Source organism: Antechinus flavipes, chromosome 3 (genome assembly GCF_016432865.1).
Source record: "Antechinus flavipes isolate AdamAnt ecotype Samford, QLD, Australia chromosome 3, AdamAnt_v2, whole genome shotgun sequence".
NCBI classification, from domain to species: Eukaryota; Metazoa; Chordata; class Mammalia; order Dasyuromorphia; family Dasyuridae; genus Antechinus; species Antechinus flavipes.
The window spans coordinates 261468039-261493965 of record NC_067400.1 but is presented as its reverse complement, the minus strand read 5'-3'; the positions used below and the strand labels follow the sequence as shown (position 1 = coordinate 261493965).

Sequence of the window (25927 nt, the reverse complement as noted above, 5' to 3'; positions counted from 1 at the left end):
TTATTTGTAAAAATGAGATGGGGTTATTGACTAGATGAGGCTTCTATCTGATATAAATCCATGACAGACATTTCCTGAAATGCCTGGAATACCTTTATATAGTTGTAAGAAGCTCAGAGAGATTAGGTGATTTATTTGACCAAATCCAACTCCCAGGAAGAAGATTTGAACCAAGAACTGAGATTTGAACCAAGAACTGAGATTTGAACCTAGACCTCCTGGCTGCTTGCCCATGGCTTTCTCCTGCTGGGTTTCCTTTGTTTCCTTAGGCACAGAAGCCTTACTGGCTCTGAGCAGTCTCACATGAACAAACTGGAGATGTTTGCCCTCATCTTGAATGGTGAGTAATCAACAAGCTTCTTCCTTTCTTCCTTCTTTCCCTCCTTCCCTCCTCCCCTTCTTTCCTCTTTCCCTTCTACTCCCTCTCTTTTCTCTTTTTTCCTCCCTCCTTTCCTGTCTTCAATCTCCTCAGTTTAAACCCTGAGCACAGCTTTGAATGTTACACACATGCGTAAAGAAACCTATAAGGAAATGCCTGAAAACCACACAGCTTTAACCCAGCTAGAATACATTTAAAATGGAGAGAGAGAAAGTCACTGGAATATTTTTTTCTCAGCAGGTTCCACCAGAAAAAGGAAAAAAAAAAAAGGAAATGGAAAAAAATGTGATGGAGGGTATGTGTGAGGACCATAAAAAACCTTTCAAAGCAAACAGCACCTTTCTGACCACATCACTTCCTCACCCCACTGCCAAACTCAGTCTTCTTTTTCAGATTTTCTTATTCTTATTTTTGTTATGGATCCATGGCTCTAGACTTACTGAGATGCCCTTTTGATTACACATACACAGGTTCTTTCCCTAAAGAAATAATCTCTTCAATTAAATAATCCCCAGTTAGTCACTTAGAGCACTCCAAATAAGGTAGGCATTGCACTAGGACAGATAGCCTGTTCATTCCAGATGAAAAAGTCCTGGATTGGACATCTCACAGAATCTCAACGTTCAAAGGGATGTAAGAAGCTGCCTGGTCCAACCTGTCTTCTGGAAGACATCTCCTGTCCCACTTATAGTCTTGTCCTTTTTCTAGTTTATGATAAAGATAATAATAATATCTGGAATATCACTCTTTTCTCACAAGTAAAAAAACCCTAAAGAATTTGAATCCCTTTCTATTTGTGAAACTAAAGATGGACAAAGCATTTATTAGAGTAGGAACAAACATAACAAGAGAAATGTTAATCCTTGTTCCATCTTTAATTAATCACATATAAGCTATAAAACACCTAAAAAACATAAAACATGTACAAAATTTCACTTTATACCAGGTGAAAGGAGAGAAAGAATCAAAAATAGAAGACAGAAAGATAAAGGCAAAGAAATACACAAATGTATCTTGCTTTCAAGGAGTTTATGATTTTGAAGGAGAAGCAAAATATGAATTTAAGAAACTCAGTGAAATAATACTGTATGATAAAGTGCTAATTTTAGTAGCTGAACAATATTACACTTAGTAGGTGGTATAGACAGGAAATACAAGATGATTTTCCCAAAGGAAGTTAAGTGTAAATCAAAATTGATCTATGAAATCTAAAAGGGGGTGCTTAAGGGAAGAAGGAAACCTCAGAAATCAATGAAGTGGAAAGAACACAGAGGTGAGAATCAGAATGATGGGAATTAGAGGGCTTTACAGAAAAGGCTGCTATTTAAATTGGCCCAACAAGGTATTCAACAAGTGAAGAGAGAGATCAGGAAGACATTTAAGGCCTTTGGAAGAGTATAAACAAAGGTAGGAGATGGGTAAGTGGAGGACATAGTCAGGAATCCAAAAAAGGAATATAGAGAATAGCATTTAATTCCTAGTTGACACTGGGTTCACATCTAGTAGGGTGTCCTGGACCAAGGGCTCTTCACAATGCTGGGGAATGGGCTCAGCATCCTATACTTTTCAGTTAGTGTTTTCTTGATGTCTGGAACTTCTCTCTACATCTTACCATTGCCAGGTCATGGCTCAGGTACAATGGTCTACATAAAGGCAGGCTGGACACAGAAAAAAATCTCTGACTTACAAATCATTATACCTCCTCTCACTCTCTTCTCTCTAATTTTAGACCTTTTGGCTGAAGTATTGAGTGACCAAATGTTTGTTTGGTCTTTTCTCATCACATATTCACAATCTTTTCTAATTGGAAGAGACTTCAGGAATCATTTATTCCAACATATATATATATATATATATATATATATATATATATATATATATACATATATATATACACACACATATATATGTATAATATATGTATATATGTGTGTATGTATATATATATACACACACATGTACACAGACATATAGACATATATGTGTCCATATATGTGTGTATGTATACACATACACACATATATAAATGTCTCACTATGACATTATATGTCATTATGACATTCCTGATAAGTGATCATCTAGCCTTTTTTAATAGACCTCCAAAGGAGAGGATACCTATTTTCTCCCTAGGCAGTCTTGAATACCTCTAATTATTAGGAAGTTTTTTTTTTTTTTAACTGATATCAAGCTTAAATTTGTCTCATTGTTACTTCTCCTTAGTGGAAGTTTTCTGTTCTTCAAGACAGCCAGATTCTTCATGAAGAATCATTCTTCAGGAAGCTTTTCCCTGTCTCTCAGCTGATAATATCTCTCCATCTGACATTATCCTCCATTTATTCTGTATTAGGTTAATTCTATAAATCTCATCTCTTCTCTATATATCAGTTCTTCAAATATTTGGAGACAACAATCATGTCCCTTCCTTTTTTTTTTTTTTTTAAATATTTTGGTCTCTCTACCATAACATCTTCAGTTCTTTCCATCTTCATATGACATGGACTTAAGGCGCTTCCTCATCCTTGTCCTTCCCTGTACAATCTCCAGTTTTTCAATGTGATGGGCCTGTAGTCAAGAAGAATTCAAATCCAGTTCAGATGCTTAGTAGTTGTGTGATCCCAGTTAGATCATTTAACCTTTGCTTGCCTCAGCTCAGTAAAATGGGAACAAAATTTCATAGAGGTTCTGTAAAGATCAAATGAGATAATATTTGTAAAACACCTAGAAGGTATTTAATGTATGCTTTTCCATTTCTTTTCCCCCTATTTTCTGAAATCACAGAGTCAGAATTGAACACAATAATCTCACTACCTCAGAGTCCTTGACCTTGGTTTAGTATTTCTTCCTTGCAGTAGAGTTTTGTCACTCCTTTATTACTATTCACTGTCTGCCAATATCCCAGTAATTTGGGGAACAAAGAAGAAGACAGAACAAGATGGCACTTATAACTCTCCTTAGCAGAGATAATTGTAGTTTTCAAGTGAAATGATCCAGTCTTTAAAAGAAAAGAAGGAAAAACAATAACAATCTTACAGAAAGAAAGTTGTCCAATTATAAGACATGGAAATCTTATGCTGAGACTTTTAATCTAGTTATAGTGATGAGCCTCTAGGGCTCATCAGTACCATTCTATCAAAGGAACTTTCCCCAGGCAGATTGGTGCCTTTTTTGCAACAACAAGAACAGCAATAATAACAACAGCAAAGTCTTAGAAAGTTCCTAAATGTTATATGATATCCTCTTTACTCCCAATCAAATGCCTTTACCTGCCTTAAGTGAAGTGTATGTTCCAGGAAGAAGGAAGGATGAGGATATGGCCAGATCATTTCTAAAGCATCTTGTTGAGTTTTAGATGGCAGAGTTTATTTGTTTATTTTTAAAACTTTAATAGTATTTTATTTTTTCTACTTACATGTAAAGATAGTTTTCAGTATTCAGTTTTTAAGATGAGTTTTAAATTTTTTTTCTTCCTTCCTCTTTTACCTCTCCCTTTTTCAAAACAGCAAGTCATCTGATAGGTTATACATGTACAATCATTTAATTTTATTTCCATATTTGTCATGTTGGGAAAGGAAAATCAAAACAAAAAGGAAAACCACAAGAAAAAAAAGCAAGCAAGCAAACAAACAAAGGTGAAAATAGTAATGCTTGGATCTGCATTCAGTCTCCATAGTACTATCACTGGATGTGGATAGCAATTTCCATTCCAAGTCTATTGGCATTTTCTTGGATCAGAGTATTGCTAAGAAGGGATATCACTTATCAGTGGTACAGTTTAGGAAGAATCTTGATAAACAGGAGAGCATTTGGAGAAAGGCAAGTAGAATTCTGAAGGAGTTTTACTGATTGAGTGAAGGAATTCTGGATGTCAAGCATGGAGAAGAGAAGACTCAGGAGGAAAGATAGCTGTCTTGAAATCTTTGAGGAACATCATACTGAGGAAGGAGTAATTTTAGTCAGGTTGGCCTCAGAGGTCAGAATGGATAGAATATTGACGAAAGGAAAATTGAGACGATTTCAGGAAAAGCTTCCTATTAATCTGAGGAACCTAAAAGTAGAATGGGCTGCCCAGGGAGAAAGTGGAGTACCTCTCCTTGGGAGTTTTTAAGAAAAGACTGGATGATCACTTACTTATAGGGTATCTTATTTGGGAGTAATAGATTGGACAGGATGGCCACTAAGATCCCTTCTGACTAAAAATTCTAGGATTCTTTGTGTGTGTGTGTGTGTGTGTGTGTGTGTGTTGTGTGTGTTGTGTGTGTGTGTGTGTTGATTTATTTTTAATGACTGTTTCATCTTAAAAGCTGATCAATTGCTCAGTCACATCCAATATTAAAAATAGAAAATTTAAAAACAAGAGAAAGTATGGTTAAAGCAAAATATGTTAATACTTTTAAAGATGCAAAATCATTGCATGTCACAGGTTTTTCTTTCTTACAAGATTCTATCCAAGATAAAACATCTTGTAAGTGATACTTAGAACTTGAAACCAAGTCCTTCTGACTGAGCGACTTTAGTACTCTTTTCATTAATCTGCCCCCCCTCCAGTATATTATACTGTAAGCTAAAAGTCAATAAACTGCTATTATTAAGTGCATTTAAGTTCCTTCTTGAAAATAGGAACTATGTTTTATTAATTTTTCTATTTCCCTCACAGTCTAGCATAATACTTTGCTTTAAGTAGAAGTCATTAAACGATTATTCAAGTTCTTGTTGAATCTTACAAATTCATTTACCCTAGGTATTAAAGACTTAATATATAACTCCTCTCAAGAGTATCACATTTGCATTTTAAAAGCAAGGAAGACAGTCTTAATGAGAAGGAATAGCAATGGCAGAATTTGAGACATCAGCTGAGGAAGTATTTTCTTTGAGGTGGCTTTTTGCTAGAATTCCTGAATGAACACGCCATTAGATATGGCTTTCTTCATCTACATGTAAAGCTAGTCCTGATTTTCAGCTTTCTAAACCAACAACTCATAAAGGAACCATGGAGCAATGGACAAGAGCTAGCTGTAGAGTCAGGAAGACCTGAATTCAAGGCCCATCTCTTAGACCTACTGACTGTGTAGCTGTGGACAAGCCATTTTAAAAAAATGCTATTTAAATTTTTTTTAATTGCTAGTATTGTGCTAGACAACTTTCTAAGGCTAAAAGTTGCAAAGAACTTGGTAGACACTTTCTTTACTGGTAAATTCTCTAAACCAGGGAAATCAGAGGACAGTTTCCTATCTTTGATTATCATAATCTGCCTGAGGAAGACTTGCAGACCACGGAGCAAAATGGATTGATTTCTTGACCCTAATTGGCCCATTGCTATGGCTGATAAAAACTCCTGAGGGAAGCTTTGAAACTACCATCTCTCTCCCATTCTTAGAAAGATACCTGGCTAGTTTCCATGCCATAACTGGGAGGCCATACGTAGTTTTTGGAAGTTAACATGTTGGGCTCAGCCTGAGTATGTTAAAGAAATCCTCTTTTGTTTGAGAATTCCACACTGAGTCTCAGTCCAAAAGGCCAATGGTGGAAGTAGTGGTGGTGTTGGGGGGGAGGGGAGCAAGCTTGACCAGCTCACAAAGCAGAAGTGGTTAAAAAGTTTGTTTTTTTTTTAAACAGAGAATCAAACCCCTTCCCCTTGCTATTTTGAATTTATGAGACCTACAAGTAATTTAAAAACAAAGTGAATGAAGAAACACTCCAGTTTGAGTCTGTGGTTGGAAACTGCATGAGTAACCATTCCCTTAGCTGACCTTGAGAGGAGAAAAAATAATCCCAACACGTATATAAAAGCGTATGAACTGTGGAATGTGGAATGGCTCAGCTGGTATGGATTAAAACATTCTCCTGAAAGGGGAGTAGGCAGGAATGGTGTCTGCTGCTCTCCACAGGCTATTCAGCAAACCACCATCAAGAAATAAAAGCAAGGATCCATCATCATTTGTGCTACAGGGAGAAAAAAATTCTACCGAGGTTCAGGAAGCCATTTGTTTTACCCTTTGTAATATTTAGTATCACAATAGAAACCCTTTTTAATTGCTTTCCTCAGCCCACCTATTTGCAATCAGATTGCAATTAAGCATTACCTAATTCAATTTCTTGATTGCAGAGTGTATAGAGTCACATATAACACTTGAAGGATTTTTCATTTGGGAAAGTTTATCATCATTACTATTGTTAGTAATGACCCATTGTTCTCAGGGGTAATACTAGCAGAGTAAAAGCTCTAACAGTCCTGTCAGTCGAGGCATTTTAAGCATGGGCCTAGTGAACAAAACTACCCTCTCTAAATTCTGGAGGATTTTTCACCTGAGGATACAGCAGAATGAGAAAGAGCATGGAGGCACAGAAGGGGAAAAGAAGCTGACAGATGGAGTCATGAAGTACCAGCTTGGCAGGGAGCCACAATATGAAGGTGCTACCTTCCTCCATGCATTGAATCATATGAACCATAATGACCCAGAAAAAAATGGGACCTACAATGGGAAAGGGTTGCTTGACTTTCTGCCTGGTAATCTTGAGTTCCTTTCATACATGTGTCAGTGTGTAGGCTCAACTCTAGGATAATGCTGGGACAAGGGGATGCTTACTACCAGAGGGAAGGGCTTTTTGAGTTCCTTCATAATTACAGGGAAAAAAAAGTTATAGAAAAAAATCAAGGTCATTCGCCACCTTTTTCTCCCTTTTTCCTCATGTTTTCTCATTCAAGTGCCTTCTACCATTATCTTCATCCTGGTCCCTGTCTCACATGATGAAATGGTTTTACTCTTTACCAAAGCAAACTCTTCTAACTAGTTGTTCATGTGATCCCATTCCATCCCAACATCTTGTCCCCAAGTCATTCCCATTATGCTACTTGTTTTTAATCTCTCTTTACTGGCTCATTTCTTACTGTCTACAAACATGTCCATGTTTCTTTTGTTCTTCTTATAGTCCTATTTCTCTTTAAATCTTAAAAGCTGATCAATTTCTTAGTAGCATCCAATATTAAAAATAGAGAATTTAAAAACAAGAGAAAGTATAGTTAGATTTTTTTGTAGCTAGACTCCATGAAAAGGTTGTCTACAATAGATGCTCCTGCTTTCTCTCCTTTCATCTCTCCTTAACTCTTTATAATCTGGCTTCTGACTTTAACCCTTCTAAACTGCTGGTATGTTGTCTTCCCCATTTCACTGTCAGGCATTATGCTAAATGCTGGGGATACAAAAAGAGGCAAAAGACAAGTCCTTACATCAAGGAGCTTGCAATGAAAGACAGAATACTACATATCCAAAGCCTGATTAATTGCTAAAAGTTAATCTACCAAAGACAGAAAAAATATAACTGCGTGCAAAAAATGAACAAGCTGATTTGAAATATAGAAGATTTGCCTTTTTGGTAGAAATATCCATCTTAATCCTAACTTTAGGAATAGATTTAGCAGGGTTCTTAAACCATTTTTGTGTCATTGACTCCTGTGGTAGCTGGTGAAGTCTATGGGTTACTTCTCAGAAAAATGTTAATAAATGCACAAAAAATTGCAATGGAAACCAATTATATTGAAACAAATTTATCAGTGTTTTTTTTAAGTTCACAAACACCAGGTTAAGAGCTTCTGGATTTTAGAGGGAGAGAGTGGTCACCTGTAGTTCTGTACACCAGAAGGCACCAATTGATCAACAATGAATGAATATAAGGGAAGGAAAGGGCAAGGAAGATATTTCTCCATTCATTTAATACTCATTAACAGGAAACCACAGGCAATATAGAGAGAAGGACAGCCTCATTAACGCTTTATTAAGAAGAATGAACATCATGGAGAAGACCAATACAACTAATAGAATTAACCTCTGTGTAAGAAAGACTGGTATCCCAATAAACACTGCTCATGTCCTTCTGGTCAGACTGCTTCCTCTTTTAGTTTCCCAGACAGTTCTAGAAACAACAGTAACTTTTAGCCCAATTGCATCTGCGAGTTCTGTCTACTGTTGAAATCACTGGTGCAACCTCCCAAAAGAAAAAGCCGCTTTTTGGCAATTGACATTTTCCCAGAAGATACACTACTATTTGTCTTTAAATTCACATACTGTGCCCAAAATGAGTCAGGCTGCCTGGGATTCCCTGGGGAAATTCCTCTCTCCCTCATTTCCACAAATCTAATCCCTTGCCAAGTCTTAAGCATTCCACCTCCATTACCTCTCTGGTGTCTGTTTTCTTCTCTCCACTTATCCCAGATTGGACCCTTAATACCTTGTACACCAGTAATCTCCTATTTGGTTTCCCAGCCTCAAATCTCCATACCAATCCAGCCTTCACATGGCAGCCACAGTTCCGACCAGGTCATTCCTCTGCTCAATAAACTCCATGGTTCCCTACTCCCTCTGGAATTGTTAACAATTTGGTTCCAGTCTATCTTTCTAGGCTTATTATGCATTAATTCCCTCAGACGTTCTATATCCCAGTTTAAATGATCTGCTTCTCACTATTTCTCATAAAACAACTTTTCATTTATTTCCTCTGTTTCTGTCCTCACCTTTAGCTCTAATAATCTTGGATTTTCATTAAAACTCAGTTCAGACTTTTTACATAAGTTTCCTTGATATGCCCTCTGCTAAATCCCCTCAATTACATTGTATATACTATATACACCTGTGTATATGTATGTGTGTGCATATGTTAAAATAATATATGTATATATATAGATATATATTATATGTGTATGCTGTTTCCCTAATTAGAATGTAAGCTTATTGAGGGACAGGATTGTTTCTTTTTTGTCTTGTATCATTAGAACTTGCCATAGTATATAATACATAGTAGCCATTTAATAAATACTTTTCCAACTAATTAAGAAACTCCAGAAACCCTCCAAATAATTTGCAAACATCACACAATCTCATAACAATTAGAGAGAAATGAATGAACTGTTCCACTAACAAGTTGAAAGGTTGTGAATATTCCTTTCTAGTTATACAGAAAAATTTGATGTATTCCTTGAAAAAGATAAGTAATTAAAAAAAAATAGTAACTAGCATTTATATAATATTATAAGGTCTTACAAAGCATTTTACAAATATCTCAGCCCTAGATGAAAAATACTATCATTATGCCTATTTTACAGATGACGAAACTGAGGCAACAATTAAATGACTTACACAGCTAATAAGTATCTGAGGATGGATTTCACTTTGAATCTAACTCCAAATTTAGTACTCTGTTCTCTGTCTCCATTAAGAACATGTTCAGCTCTTTAAACTAGAGAGCAGTTTTCCCTCAAGTGTATTTAGTTGATTAGTTTCATTTAATTTAAAAAAGAAATATAATTATTGCTTATAGACATAATAATATTTGATTCTTTTGTGGATACTGAGTCAGCATGTGAACTGCTGTAGATTACTCCCACTTCATACCTTTATGGTGCATCCCAGTAAAGCACTTGGGCTTTTTATCTATTCTCCCTCACTTAATTCTTGGGCCAGATATTTCCTTTTCTGTTCCTACATGTCTTTCATCATTTGTTTTTTGCTACTTCTCTCACACGAATTATCATTCATAAGAAGCTATGGGCAACCTGTGCCCACCTGTGTCTTTTTATTGCTATTTGTGTTCCCTGACATTTTGAGTCTTCTGAGATTCTCATGTTCCCTGAGTCATCACCATATATAACTAACTTTACTGGGAAATGTTGCTAAAAATTATGGGCTTTTGCAGTAATGAGCACTGAAAGCAATTTTCTAAATGTCTGCTCTGGTCATTTCCCAAATGCTTCCTTCCTCTCTTCATTTCTGGGCTTAGGTCATTGTCCATCTGAAGTGCTCATCCAGAATACATACAGAATGATAAAAGCATATATTATAGATGTGTACCCACAGAGAATAACTCATTCTACTGCATGTACAAATTTTGCTACTGTGTCATTTTCAAGTTAAGTTCTCCTCCCCGCCCCCCCTCGCCAATGGATGATTAGGCTGATCCTTTTTAAATGACTACGGATTTAATTGAAGAAACTTTCTTAGCAAAGATGCAGTTTCTGTCTTCTGTAAATGAAGGTTTTTGGAGAACTTTATTATTGATACAGAATTCTCCTTTCCACAAAAATGTTACTTTTCTATTTTGTATCTCATTTTATCACAAAATCTTAGAGTTAAAAGAGTTAAAGTTAAAAAAAAGTTTTTAAAAGAGTTAAGATACAACTTGTATCTGAACAGGAATCTCTTCTCCAGCATCCTTGACAAGGGATCATATGTGCTATACTTGAAGATTTTCAGTGATCCTAGGAAACCCATTTCTTCTCATGGCAGCTACTTTTGGATAATTTACAAATATTGGGAAATTTTCCTTTCATCCAGGCCTGATTCTTACTTTGCAATGCCCAGTCAGAATAATTCATCTTCACCATTTCAGTTTTTTGAAACCTTAAAGACAGCCATTAGGTCTGACCCCACCCTAGGGGTCTTGCTCCAAACTTAATATTCTCAATTTCTTCTGCTTATAATTGTATAGCATGACCTTGAGCTCTTGACTATTTTGATCACCTCCATCTGTATGCTTTCCAACTTATTAATTTCCTTCCCAATGTGTGGTACCCAGAACTGAACACAATACAATACTCCAGATGTGAAAACCCTTCTTTTCCATGACAGCCTTTCAGCTACTTAGAGACAGTTATGTGATTAAGGTAGAGTGGCAAGGGCCGAGAACCCATTTCGTTTGTTCTGGACACAATACAACCTAGAGTTACATTAACTTTTTTGGCTGCCATATTGTATTATTGATTCATAATTGAGCATACAAAAATTTTCATGTCTCTATCATATGAACTGTTATCTTGCGATATTTCTGTCATCACATGGTATGATGGTCAGGGTGCTAGACTTACAATCAGGAACACTGGAGTTCAAGCCCTGCCTTAGGCAGGATGTAGCCTGGCAAGTCATTTAACTGCTCATTCATATGTGACTTTTTGGTAGAATGGGGATTATAATAGTAGTAACAATACCTACCTCACAAGACGATTGTGAGGATCCAATGAGATAATGCTTTGCAAAACTTAAAATATTTTATGAATGTGAGATATTCTTGTTCAAACCCTATTAAGGCTTTACATTTATCACCATTAAATTTCATTTTTTAAGCTCTTGCCTATCAATATTTTGAGATATTGTTAATTACTGATGAGCTCATGCATGATGATTTGTTCTATTTTTTTTATTTGTTCTAATTTAAAGTTATAAAGGTTACCAATTTGTATTTACTGATCACTTTTCTAAAGAAGTTTACTAATTTTTCATGATTCTTTTGGTGTATATTTGGTAGGAGTGAGGTGTTTACCCATTCCCTTGAGATTAATCAGGGAAAATGGCTTTTATTCTGAACTTTTTTGTCATATTCGATTACAGATAAATTAAATACATGATAGTTATAATTTTAGCACAATATCTCTTGGAGACAAGAGAGTTGATATAATTTAAACATGGCAGCTCTGAAAGCTATCTACCCTACCTGGCTTGGTTGTTGGTATAGGCAAAGATCTCCTTTTACTTTTCTCAAAGGATGGAAATTATAGTCTCTTTTGAAGGACTGGTTCAGATCCCAGATCTCTCCTTCTGTCTCTCTCTTCTCCCTCTGTCTCTTCTTTCTCCTATCATCTTCTATCTTCTTTTCTTCCTTTCCTCCCTCTCCCCCTTTTCTTTTTTCTCCAAATTAGAAGAGCTAATATTTTATTGATATGCTTAATGAGAATTCTAATTTAGCTTATAGATTGAGTTCAAGGGCTATACTTGAACAATAGTATGCTGGTAACATGTCTTTTTAAATACTGTAGATATCTAGAGATAAAAAGTAAAGAAAACAGCTGTGGGAACTGCTACTTTGGAATTATTCTCACGAATAAAGAGGAACTAATTTCTGGGGAAATTAGTCTTATTAGGGAAGTGGGCCCTATCTTAGAATTTGTGGAAAAAGGGAAGAAAATTGGATACAATCTGACATACACCTGAGATCAGGAAAGAGAAAATGACATTTATTTCAGAGAAAAGATTGGTATGAACTCATTGACCAAAATTGTTTTTTGGGGAAAGTCTAGGAAAGATGGGAAGCTGGAAAAAAATTTCTGAAGAGGAGGAGAAGATAAGAATTTTCTGTAAATCTTGCTATAATTATACAAAGAACAGGTCAAGTTAGATTTTAAAGTCATGTAGAAAAGATGATTATTATAAAGAATGGACACAAAAGTATTGTACCTTAAGAATATTGTCAGTAATACCAAAACTTGGAATGAAAGGAAGTTGATAAGGAAATCAGTCAATGATCATAAAAGGATTTCTAAAAGCAGAAAAAGAGAGGAAGAGACTTCTCTGGGTTTAGAGTCAGGAAGACTCATCATCTTGAGTTCAAAACTCACTTAAAACATTTACTAGGCAAGTCACTTTATCCAGTTAGTCTCAGTTTCATCATCTGTAAAATGAGCTAGAGAAAAAAATGATAATTTACTCCAGTATCTTTGCCAAGAAAATCCCAAATGGGGTCAAAAGAGTCAGACATGACCAAAAAAATGACTGAACAACAGCAATACAAATTGCAGTGTTCATTTGGAAAAGCAGAATAAAACAACTAGAAGTTAATAAGTGATTTGCCTAAGAACTAAAAGGGACAGAACAAAAATAGAAACTGAGCAGTTAATATCCAAGATAAGGAAATAGTAAGAGAATCGCCACACATACACACGTACAATATGTAAAATGGAACATACACATGTATACACACTATTCATTATATGTATGTGCATATATGTAAATAGTGATTCCCTTATATATGTACATATGATCTCATGATTATCTTACACATACACATGTATACACACTATTCATTATATGTATGTGCATATATGTAAATAGTGATTCCCTTATATATGTACATATGATCTCATGATTATCTTACATGTAGCATACATATACATCTGAATGATATGTATACACATATATTTATACACACATATACACACTTAGGTTTCTTAATTACTTAAATAACTGCTATATGTGGTGTTGAGCCACTTTCAATTATCTTTGAATGAAACTACAGGATTGGAGAAATGCACGTTTTCCTGATAAAGAATAGAGAAGAGATTGGATGACAAATTTAGGATACAAAAAGAAATTAATAGAATAGAATTCAGGGCCAAAACTAATAGGGAAAAATGTAAAAGAGATCAATGGAAAGTCTTATGACTTCAAAAAATTCAACTTCACAAGTAGAAGACATACAAAAGTAATGAGATGTAAAATGTTCCCCATTACTGGAAGTTTTTAAGCAAAGGCTAAATGATGATTTCCATCATTTAGGTTTGTTGTAGAGACAATTTTTATTTATTTTGAATTGGACTGGATTGTTTCTGAGGTTTCCTCCAATGCTAAGATTCTGTGATATGGAGAAGGCTATCTAGACAGTAGCTCGTGTAAGAAAAGACTGAGTTTGTTTTGTTTTTACTAGGCTGAAAGCTCCCTATGTACGCACCTGAGCTATGGAAGCCAAATAAGCTTCTGCAGTCAGGATGTATTATGGGAAGCACAGTCTTCAGAACTAGAAAGGTGACTGTTCTTTTGTGGTCTGCCCTGATTTATTGTTGTTTGTCCTTCATTCTCCAAGGGGAACATGACATCAGGGAGGTGATGCATGACATGCAAGTGAATTGGACTGAAGTGAGGAAGGGCTGTGCAAGGTCCAGTGGCCAGATATAGCTCAGGACGACTGGAGATGGCCCTGGATACCTGTTTTATTACATTTGTTTGTTCACTCTAGGCTTTCACACTTCAGAAATGATACTGATAAGCTGCAGAGCTCCAGGAGCATGGTGACCAGGATGGTTGAGGATCCTATAAGGATTCTTGAAAGAAACTGGAAATGTTTAAGTCCGAGGAGGGAAAGATGATGTGCTTGATAGCTACCATCAATTGTTCTACACGTCAAAGCGAAACTAGCCTCACATATTATATAATCCATTCATACCCATCTATTTCTATTTGCTGTCCCATCTCCCATCTTGATGTTTTTGCGAAAGGAACAAAAGCTGTTCCTTTTGCCTGGAATGAGCTACCTCCTCATTTTTACTTCTTGGAATTTCATGAAACTCATGGAATTGCAGATTCCCAGGATTGAAAGAGATTTCAGAGACTGTGTAATCTTATTCTTCCTCATAACAATAATAATGATGAAAATAATAAGCATTTAATTGTCTTTCAGGTTTGAAAAGCCTTTTACCTCTAATTTCTCACTTGATACTCAAACCAGCCCACCAGGTGGGCATTCCTATTTTACAGATATAGAAAATGAAGTGTAGAGAGGTCAAGTGGCTCACTTGCACACCATTGTAATTGTCAAATTTTAGGATTTGAGCTGAAGTCTTTCTGATGCCACAATCAGTATTCTCTAAATTACAACCTACCTGTGTCTCCATGAAGAAAAAAATCCTCTAAAAATACCCAGCAAATGGTGATTCAGCTTTTGCTGAAGATTTCTTAAAGGGAGGATTTTATGAGCCCATTCTACTTCTAGGCAGCCCACCTTATTAGGAAATTGTAATTAACATCAGACTTAAATCTTGTTCCCTCCCCCAACTTCTATCCACCATTGCTAGTTTAATCAAGCAATCAATCAATCAACCAATAAGCATTTTTTTTCATTATTTACTATCTTTCAGATAGATTCAAATTGTCCAAAACATAGATCATCCTATCCCCCTCAATCCCAATTTCTGCAAAATTTTCTATTTCTGTTGTAACATGAATGAAATGAATCAGCATTCCAATAATGGATTCCAGATACAAAGTAAGATATAAGATATAATAACACAAGATGGAAATCTTTATATCACATATTGCAAAGGGTATGTCAGTCCTCCTAAAAGTTCTCTAAATTAAACTCATCACTCCAGCTTGCTCTTGTACTAGTAGTTCTAAGTTCCCAGAAATAGATCATCATCCTTCAGTCAACAAATACTGAGTAAGTGCCTAATGTTCCAAGCACTGTGCTAAGCAATTATATTCCATTTCCAATATTAGGGGGTAACTTCGTTAAGAGTAAATATAGCTTCCTTTTTTACTGCTTTAGCTCGTGAGCCTCTATCTAATGTGTTTATTTATATAAGTAGTCACTCACAACTTGTTAATCATACAATGTGTAATATTTCTATAGCTAACTACTTTCAATAATGACATCCTTAGATTTTTAAATATAATCTTTTATTTAACAATAAAAAGAAATGTCAATATTACAAATATTAATAGATTAGAGCATGTATACATAACAATGTATACAAAATACCACCTGTTTCTCATATAAATCTGGAATCACACTCTTCTACTCACTATTTCTTCCTTTACACATTTTCTGATCCTTTCATCATTAAAATGCTCCGTTTATCTTAATAATAGTGTATTTGATATATTGACATATTTACAGGAACCTGGCAAAGAAACACATGAGATAGAAAGGTAATTAACATTTCTGGATTGTAGAGTCAGTGATATTGGTCCATTCAGGAATAAGTGCACCGTATGCAACTGCTTCTCTGTTAGGTGAATGATTTCCTTACCACTGTTCAGCTAATGAAATTCTCTGCTTAAGATGCCTTCTGCCACTCCCCACTCAAATCTGTCCCATGTGAAGAAGTGGTCCTCCTTTCTCAAGCCAAAGGTGCTGGCAGAGAGCAACAAGTCCTAGGGAAAATTTTACCCTTTCCCGATTGTAGATAGTGCTGAAGGAGGAAAAATGAAGCTGTTATTGGAGCTCTTGGACAATGAAGTCACTTCTGTTTTTGCTCAGTCAGGAATCATTCCACTAAAGCTATCAGCTGACTGCTTCTGCCACAGCTTCCATAGAATAGTTTTTTAGTCTACTCACTATGGCTTCAATTCTTCTCCCAAGTTCATATGGTTCTTCTACCATTCTATTATGAGGTAGCTCAGGAGCAATGATTATAGTATTGAACCTGAAGTCAGGATGACCTGGTTCAAATTTTACTTGAGATACTAAAAACTGTGTGACCACTTAACTTCTGTTTGCCTTAGTTTCTTCACCTGTAAAATGGGGATATTAATAGCACCTAACTTACAGGGTTGCTGTGAGGATCAAATGAAGCAGTATTTGTAAAATATTTGGTATATAATAGGTGCCATATAAATGCTTATTCTTCTTTCCCTTCAATGGCTTATTCTTGATATTGTGAATCACCTTTTATTTAAAAAATTCAACTTCTTGAATTTCTCCTATCAAATTACTTTAAAAAGTCTTTTAAACATGATACTTCATTCTGCAAATTTTACATGATTTCTCATTGTTTTGATTTTATCCTTTTTTTTGTCTTAAAATGGCAAATGCAAATTAGATGAGGTATCCATCATGCTTTAAAAAAGCTCTGAAGGCTTTTAACACAGTTTCCAATTTCTTCGGTTCTTTGGAAGCTATTTCCATACTTTTCTATTTCTCTAGTTTTTGATGAACTCCTCCCCCTTTTAAATAAAATTAAACTGTTTTCACATAAGCAAGGTATCATTCCACAGAAGTGATAAAGATACATGAGTCCTCACATCTATACCACAGATCATTTTCTCTTTAAAACAGTCTAAACCATACCTGAAAGTTGCTTCTTCACACACATATATTAAGAATGTATATTAAAGCAAGGTTATTTTAGTACTTGTATTAGGAATCAGAATAGTCATGTATAATAGTAGCAATACCTAATGTTCTTTGAAAATTATTATAAATCTCTTCCTTTACATATTTTCTGACCTTTTCATCATTAAAATGCTCCATTTATCTTAAAGGAGAGTATATTTGACATATTGATTATCATCCCAGTCATTAGGTTCAAAATCTTACTCATCTAATCTCCCTCATTTAATCCTTTTTCAAATTTTGATGATTTTGCTTCTTTTAAATTTATTAATTAGTTTTTGATATTTACTTTTATAAGATTCTGATTTCCACTTTTTCTCCCTCCCTTCTCTTCCTCCTCCCCAATACAGCAAGCAATCCAATGTAAATTATACATGTACACTCATATTAAACATATTTCCACATTGGTCATGTTGTGAAAGAATAATCAGAAAAAAAGGAAAAAATCATGATAAAGAAAAAAACAAGAAGAGAGTGAAAATAGTATGCTCCAGAATCTATATTTCTTTCTCAAGATGTGGATAGCATTGTCCACTTTTGGAATTGTTTTAGATCATTGTATTACCAAGAAGAGCAAAGTCTGTAAAAGTTGATCATTGCATAATATTTCTATTACTGTTTACAATGTTCTCCTGGTTCTGCTCACTTCACTCTTGCTGATTCTATTTCTAAAATGTATTATCTATGTGTATTATCCATATCCCTCACTCTAACAATGGGCTAAAATTAGATTCTTTCCTCTTTCCTATTCCTGATGCACTAAGAAGTAAACATTTATAAGTACCCATTCTACAGTCACATTTTTTCCTCAGTAATTTTATTTTTCCATTTACATGTAAAGATAGTTTTTAATATCCATTTTTTTAAGATTGAGTTCCAAATTTTTTCTCTTTCCCCTCCCTTCCTCTCTCACTTCTCTCCCCATGACAACAAGACATGTACAATCATTTAAAATATATTTCCATATTAGTCATTTGGTGAAAGAAAAATCAGAACAAAAGGGAAAAAATTGAAAAAGAAGAAGCAAAGAAAAAAAGGTGAAAATACTATGCTTCAATCTGTATACAGTCTAATGGTTCTTTCTTTGGAGTGGATAGCATTTTCTATCCCACGTCTATTGGAATTGTCTTGGATCACAGTATTGTGAGAAGAGCTAAATCTGTCATGGTTGATTATCACATAATTTTGCTGTTACTGTGTACCATGTTTTCCTGAGTCTGTTTACCTCATGGAGCATCAGTTCAGGTAAGTTTTTCCAGGATTTTCTGAAATCAGTCTGCTTATCATTTCTTATGGAAAATTAATATTTCATTACATTCACATATAATAACTTCTTCAGCCATTCCCCAATTGATGAACATCCACTCAATTTCTAGTTCCTTTCCACTACAACAAGAGCTACTGCAAACATTTTTGCACATGTGGATCCTATCCTTCTTTTATGAGCTCCTTGGGATATAGACTCCAACTGTCTATGGTGGTAATTCTGGATCAAAGGTTAAGCACAGTTTTACACTCCTTTGGGCAGAGTTCCAAATTTCTGCCTTTACTCTTTCTGAGGCAATGTAGGGGGTACAGTCTTTGATCTAAAAAAGAGTTTGGATATAATAGAAGAGACAAGATTTTTAATTTTAAAAAAGTAACTAAAGACATAAAGTTGGTAAGTGCCCAATGAATGGTAAGACAGGAACTGGTACCATGGATATGCTAGAGCCAGCTCTAACCTGCTTTGGAACAGATTGTTAAATTTTCAGTGTCCACATGTATGCCTTGAAAATTGGTAGTTGCTATAAATAAGGAATTGGTTTATTGTTTTGTTGATTGCCTAGGTTTAAGAAAATATGAATAATTTGAATTAAACTTCAAAACATTTGTATATGTATCCCCCAGCCTCCTCAGCCTATATTAAATTTTTTTTATCAGCACACAACTGTACTTATCACTCTATAAACAAGTGTGGGAATCCAGGTTATTGTTGTTTTTTTTCTTTTAAGCAAAAGGTAAGTTCAATAGAAGTTTCTCTCTTGGAGTGGGGGGAAGAGTGGAGCTGTCATTGGGAGTCCCATTGTTCTATTACATATACAGTTCAAGGATATATCCTCCTTTCTTCCAGAGTAGAGCCAACAGGATTAAAGTATTTAGAAAAAAAAGTGATTTTCCACTTTCTTCTCCAGATCATTTTACAGATGAGGAAACTGAGGTAAACAGGGTTAGAAGACTTGCTCAGCAAATGTCTAATATCAGATTTGAGTCTTCCTGATCCTATCACTCTATACACTGAGCTACCTAATATAGGGGGTAAATTGACACATATTTTGGAGGGTATAATGAATGCTTGGATCAATATATTTGGGAGATAAAGCTAGAAAAGCAGATCAGAAGTCCTTGAATGCCAATGTGGAGACTTTATTTATAGATCCAGTTGGGAATGCTCTCTGAAGTTGTGATTCTTACTAAATGGCCATCTTTTTTTTCCTCTCCTTCTTGCCTTTTCTCCCCTGATGGAACCTCTGCTCTTTGCCTGCTTCTTCCCTTTCTGACCCACCTCTGCTGCTGCAAAGTGATTCTCTGCTTCCCCTGTGCCCACGCTGTCTGGGCCTGTGTTCGCACCTGTCCGACCGGATGCACCTGCACTCAGGAGCGCAGCTGCTCCGTGTTATGTGACAGGACGGGCCTCCTGCAGATCCCCAGTGAGTTCCCTTGCGAGGCCTCCTTCATCAACCTGGACAAGAATGGCATCAAATTCCTGGCAGAGCGGGCCTTTGGGACCCTGCCCTCCCTCCGACACCTGTCCCTGAGTCACAACAATATTTCCTTCATCACTCCAGGGGCCTTCAAGGGGCTGCCTAACCTAGTGGAGCTCAGGATTGCCTACAATGAGGACATCCGCTACCTGCACACAAAGACTTTTGCTTCTCTCCGACGCCTGGTCAGGCTGGACGTGGCCGGCTGCAACCTGTTCAGCATCCCTGACCGAATCTTTGTGGACCTCCCTGCCTTGCAGGAGCTTTCCTGCTTCCAGAACCACTTCCGTCGGGTGCCCGGGGCTGTCAGGGGGATGCAGAACCTGACCCATCTCTACCTGGAACGAAATTGGATCGAGGCCATTGCCTACAATTCCCTGCAGGGCCTGGGCCGGCTGCACTCCCTGAGTCTGCAAGACAACAGGATCAGCGTGGTGCATGCAGGTGCATTCCAGGACTGCCAGAGGATGGAGTACCTCTACCTGAACGACAATCTCCTCCACGGTCTCCCAGGGAGCTCCTTTGAGGGCCTGAGCCACCTAAAGATGCTCAACCTTGGGGGCAACTCCCTGAGCCAAGTGTCCAGGGACTGGTTCCAGGACCTGGTGGAGCTGGAAGTACTCTACCTGGACAGGAACAGGATACAGTCCATCGAGGAAGGGGCCTTTGAGAACCTCACCAGCCTCGTGGCCCTGCACCTCAACAGCAATAACCTCACCTCCTTGCCCTTCTCCATCTTCCAGCCGGTCTACTTCCTGGGCCGTCTCTACTTGTTCCGGAACCCTTGGCACTGTGACTGCCAGTTGGAGTGGCTCAAGGAATGGATGGAGAGTTACGGACTCGTCCGGGACGTCACTTGTGCCTCCCCATCCTCCGTGGCCAGCGGAGACCTGAGCTTGGTGGACTTCCGCCGGTCCCAGGAGGGGCTCTGCCTGGACCCCGAGGAGCTGAATCTCACGGCCCCCAGCGAGGCCCCCTCGGAGGGGCCTCCCTCCGCCACGGAGAGCAGATTCAGCAGCCTCATCTCCAAGCTCCTGTCCCCAAGGGCTCCACTGGAGGACGTGGCCAATGGCACCTTGGGCTTGGCCAACAGCTCGCTGCTGGAGAGCCTTTCCTCAGGCCTGGAGGGGAGGCTGGCAAGCAAGGCCTTGACGTTTTGGGCCTCTCTTCACCTATTTCTATGTGATATAGTGACAAGACTGAATGTGGGATGAATTCCCACGGCATCCTGGGAAAGCTGATACTTAGGCACTCCAAACCACGCTGATCCTGGGGTGGTTAAAACTGATCTCTGGTTGGCAGGGGATCACCGGGAGTGGGGCCGAACGGCCGCAGGGAGAGAAACCTGGGAAATGCTGTTCTGACCCCTTCCCATCCCCAAAGACAAACAATCTCAGCAACTGCATCAGAGAGGAACAGAAGATGAATATACTTAGAGCTCTGTATTTAGTGTTCCACGTTTTACCCAAGTCCTACATTCAGGGCACCAAAATGTGGTGTTTTTCTTCTTTAGAATAATAATGGTTCTCTCTGGGAGCAGGTTTCTCGGGGAGGTTTTCTGGAGGTAGCCTTAGTTTCAGTTAAAAGTAATAATCACCCAAATGCAGCCAGGTGCTAAAAGTTCAGATCTTTTATTGTCTCCAATATAGCCCGGTTAGTTTTCTTAGAATCCTCTCTCTCTCCTTGGTTCTAAGAGCTCCTTCCAAATGTCTCCAAATCCAAAGGTTTATCCTTCAGCCTCCAGCCAGCACCAAGGCGGAAGATGCGAGGTGGCCTTTTCCCTATATGATCTATGATTGTGGTGGTTGTCATGGTTTGTTGAGTTGTATTTAACTCTTCATGGCCATTGCCTGCCAGTGCTGTCCAAAGGGTTTTCTTGGCAAAGATGCAAGAATGGTTTCCTATCTCCTTCTCCACTGGATTAAAGCAATCAGAAAGTAAGTGACTTGCCCAGGATCACACAACTCGTTTGAGGCCAAATTTGAACTCGAGGCTTCCTGACACTAAGCCCAGCACTCTATCAATGAAGCTATCTAGCTGCCTCCTATAATTTATATGTATGTGAGAGGTGTGTGTGTATAATATATACACACAGACAGATATATGTATGTATATATCTCTCCCCATAACATCTCCCTCACTCAAGGATTTTAGATTCTGACATTCCCACCATAGGAGGTTTTTTCTTTGAGGCTAAACATTGACCTCTCTTAATTCCTCTTTTGAAGAAATCCAACACTCTTGAGCAGTGGTTTTCAAAATCTAGTCCAGAGCATCCTCTGAATCTCTGAAATCCTTTTAGAGAGTCTACAAATGGATAATTGGTTTTTATTTTTAATGTGATCAATATAACTATAACCCACATAAACAAAAACTCTTTGGACAGATCTTCAGTCATTTTTAATAGAATAAAGATATTGAAAACAAAAGTTTGAGGACCACTGCTAGTATAAATCAATTAGTTTACTTTCCTTCCTGAAATGGGGAAAGGGACTGGGGTGCTACAAAAGTGGAACCAGATGAGGAGAGTGGAGATGCAGGTTACTGAAATGACTGGCTGGGGGAAGGCACAAAAAGGATAGTAGAGAGGGAATTGGTGATGAATACAAAATTGACTTCAATTTCTTCAAAAGAGGAGTTGAGAGGGCAATGTTTAGCCCTAAAGAAAAACGGAATTCCTTAGGTGGATCTTTTAATAAGGGAAGACAGGATGGAGGCAGAATCTAGTCCTTTGCGTGTTTTATTGTCAACTGTAGAGAAGATGTTGCACTCCCAATATTTGGGAGTAGGAAATTTAGAGTTCCATGATATTTGACTATGAGAAGGAACTCATGACTGCCCAGTGACAGTGCAGAAAGCCATCTCTATACTTGCCTGACCCCTTTACCCCCATCCCAGGGCTATTAATGGCTTTTCCCAAACCCTTCAACAACAATTTTCAGAAACAGAAAAAATGTAATAGTTGGAATGAAAATGGACAAAAATGGGCTGCTCTTGGATAATTCCAGAAACTTGTAACAGCTACTCTTGTGGTTTTTATTTTTATGTTTCAAGGCATAGATTGAAGAAGAAAGGCTTTGGTGATATCATATAGGGGCTGAGTATATTATTCCTTATTTCTTCTTTCCAAGCAGGAAAATCAAAAGCTTCCCACTAATTTGCAGGCATTCTCTGCCCAATTTACTGCCCCAAAACACCATCAGAGATTCCTAAGTTGAATGTCCTTGTGTTCTTTTTATCCAAAATAAAAAGATGAGCCACATGAGTTTATCAGTCAACCAATAAGCATTTGTTAAATGCCTATTACATGCTAGGAACTGTGTTAAACACTAGGGATTAAAAAGAGGGACAAAAATAATTAGTTCCTGCCCTTAACAAGCTTACAGTCTAATGGCTTATCAGATGCTTAATAAATGCTGATGTGACCTACCTAGTGCACAGGATTTTGGATTTCCAGGATATTTACAAGTTAAGATTAAAGTAATCCTCTAAATGGATCAAATTCTTTCTATAATAGAGAGCTGTTTTTCAAGGCCCAATCTTGCTTTGCCTATTGCACAGTTACAGGTTTGAGCTGAGGAAGATCTGAAAGAAATAATATTTCACCCAGCCACTGGAAGCTTAGTATTAAGAATTTTAAAAAAGGTATTAATTGAGCATGCATTTTTAATAGTTTGTTTTTCCATAGGTTGTTAGGCAGGATTTTTAAAAATATGTTGCATAAAACTTAAATGCTGAAGGTTAGTTTTATGTTTCCAATGTATTATTCCAAGTATTATTTTTCATGTGCAAGAATCAGTGGAAATCAGGTCAGAAAAACCATTTACTCCAATCATATGCAATGGGAAGCTATGGAAGGGATGGCTTGAGTAATGGAGACTTGTTTTTTGCATCTTTGTAACGATGGAAATCCAGGGTAAACCTATCAGTCTAGGTTGCCAAGGAGTAGAATGTCACCTAGTGAAAAATGTTTTTCATTATTTTTGACCCGGGAGGGTTTGAGGTATCAACTTTAATATGTTTTCTTGGTACTGACTGGCTGGCTGGCTGGCTTGCTTTTTAGAGATACAGTTTTTATAATGGAAGTTTTTGAACGAGTATCAAAACCTAAAGCTCCTCTTGGGAGGTTGTTTTTTTTTTTTTTTTTAATAAAGTTAACCAGAATTCCATTAGAATTGTGGGTAAAATGGGCTGGGAGCCATATAATGAATCATGAATAACCTGGAGTGAGCTTTTACTGAATTGTAAGCCATTATGACCTTGATCTAAGAGGAGAAAGCACTCCTATTTTCAGGAGTTAATTTTTTTTCAGGCCATTATGGTGCCTCTTTGAACCTTGAGGAAGATAGAATACTAAAATGGCCCTTGTTCGGGATTACTGTGTCTTCAAAATGTATCATTTACTTTATCTGCTAGAATAAAACTTATAGTTGTTAAAAATGACAAGAACATTAAGTGGCTGAACTGGGAGGAAGAAAACTGGGGCAATGCCTTACTGAGGTCAAATAGGATTTCTTGCCATTTCCACTACATTAGGCTTTCCAAGAGAAAGAAAACATAGAAAGAAAAGATTCATATTTCATGCATTAAAAAAGTGAAGGGATCCTACAATTCCTTTCTTATTCTCTCTCTCCCTTCGCTAGTGGGCATTAGTTTTCTTTCTTAAGCTATTTTTATAAGATCTAGTAATCTCATTGTAAGCAACGTTGTTATAGTGATATATAGTTATGACTATATGTTTTTAATAGGCAAGGGTGTTTAAAAAGCAAAAAATAACAAAGCAAAATAAAGCTCATCAAAACTTAGTGACAATCCAAGTCTGTTGAGCCCTAGAAGCTCAGGGCAGTTATTTCTCCATCCTTCCATTCATGTAGGCCACATATGAGAGTCTAAGTGTGTTTTAAAGGTGTGTGCTTGGGGAAAGGAGGAGTACCATTTTAATAGATTTGGGTCCCAGAACAGCTCAGTGCTTCAGACCTTACTTTCATTTGTGATTACACTAAACAGAATTTTGAAAGTTCAGGGAAATATCTGTACTATCATTTTTAGAGGAAGTTCTCTGAAATCCTCCATCCCTAAAAAAAAGTATATTTTACTGATGAAAGGTATAGATAAACTATGTAATTATCTCACAATCAGACTTTTTGAAATAGTAGCAGAGACAGGTCAGAAGAACTAGATAACCTTAGAGGTTTTTTCCAATCTTTATTTGTAGATTCCATAAACAGTAGTTATTTGTAAATTCTAATATACAATAGTAGAAAAACTTATTCTGAGATGTCTGAGAAAATGGGTTCAAAACCTTTGTTACTTTTTTCTTGCTTCATTTTGGGTAATTTTTTTCATTATTTAGATCCTGACTGGCTTCTCTATAAAATGAACACTGGTCTGTTTGGCCTCTGAGGTCCCTCTCAGATCGAAATCTATGATTCTATGAATCCAGTCTTGGGAACATAGGAAGGTGAACAGCTTGATTATTTGTCAGATTCATGTGGATTTGTTTGTAAAGGTTTGATTACCTACTTATATTCAGGGATTTAAGGTTCAAGAGAAAAGCATAGGACCATCTTTAAAGAAACTGCTTTATTTAAATCCTCCTTATTCATCTATAAAATCTAGAGAAGTGAGATTAAACATGCAGAAGGTGAAAATGAATTATTTTGAACATTGATCAAGACTTAACACTAACGTGAACACTGTCCTGAAAACTTAAGAATAAAAGGGGTGCTTCCAGGGCATTCAATTAATGAGAGATGTTAGGTTCCCAAGAGACTTTGCAGAATCTTACAAGTTAATAAATATTAATGTGAATAGCTTTGAATGACTCTCCTTGTGTCTTACATCCAAACCCATTATAAAAGTCTCCAGTGGAGTGGAAAACAATTCTAATTCCAAAACAATTACCAAGGAAATATTCTTGAAGTGCTGAAGATTTGAATTAAATTTTTACTTTATCTCTTCTCAGTTGCAGTATATGTTCAAGAAGGTTGCTGGCTAATTTGTCTGGAATCTAGATAAGGTACCTGAATAGCTAGGATATAGAAGCTTGGTTTGGGCAGGAAAGTTATCATTTGATAATTTTTTAGTCATGTCTGACTCTTTGTGAATGGAATTTTTTCTTGGCAAAAATACTGGAGTGGTTTGCCATTTCCTTTTT

At 36.9% G+C, this 25927-nt stretch overlaps 1 protein-coding gene across 1 annotated transcript; it reads left to right on the top strand.

Annotated features, from left to right (window-relative positions):
* The first annotated feature begins 18376 nt into the window (after nucleotides 1–18376).
* Nucleotides 18377–20984, top strand: NYX (nyctalopin). Its single transcript, XM_051990590.1, has one exon. The coding sequence runs from the start codon at nucleotides 19455–19457 to the stop codon at nucleotides 20982–20984; it is 1530 nt and encodes a 509-aa protein (XP_051846550.1). The 5' UTR covers nucleotides 18377–19454.
* The last annotated feature ends 4943 nt before the right edge of the window (nucleotides 20985–25927 follow it).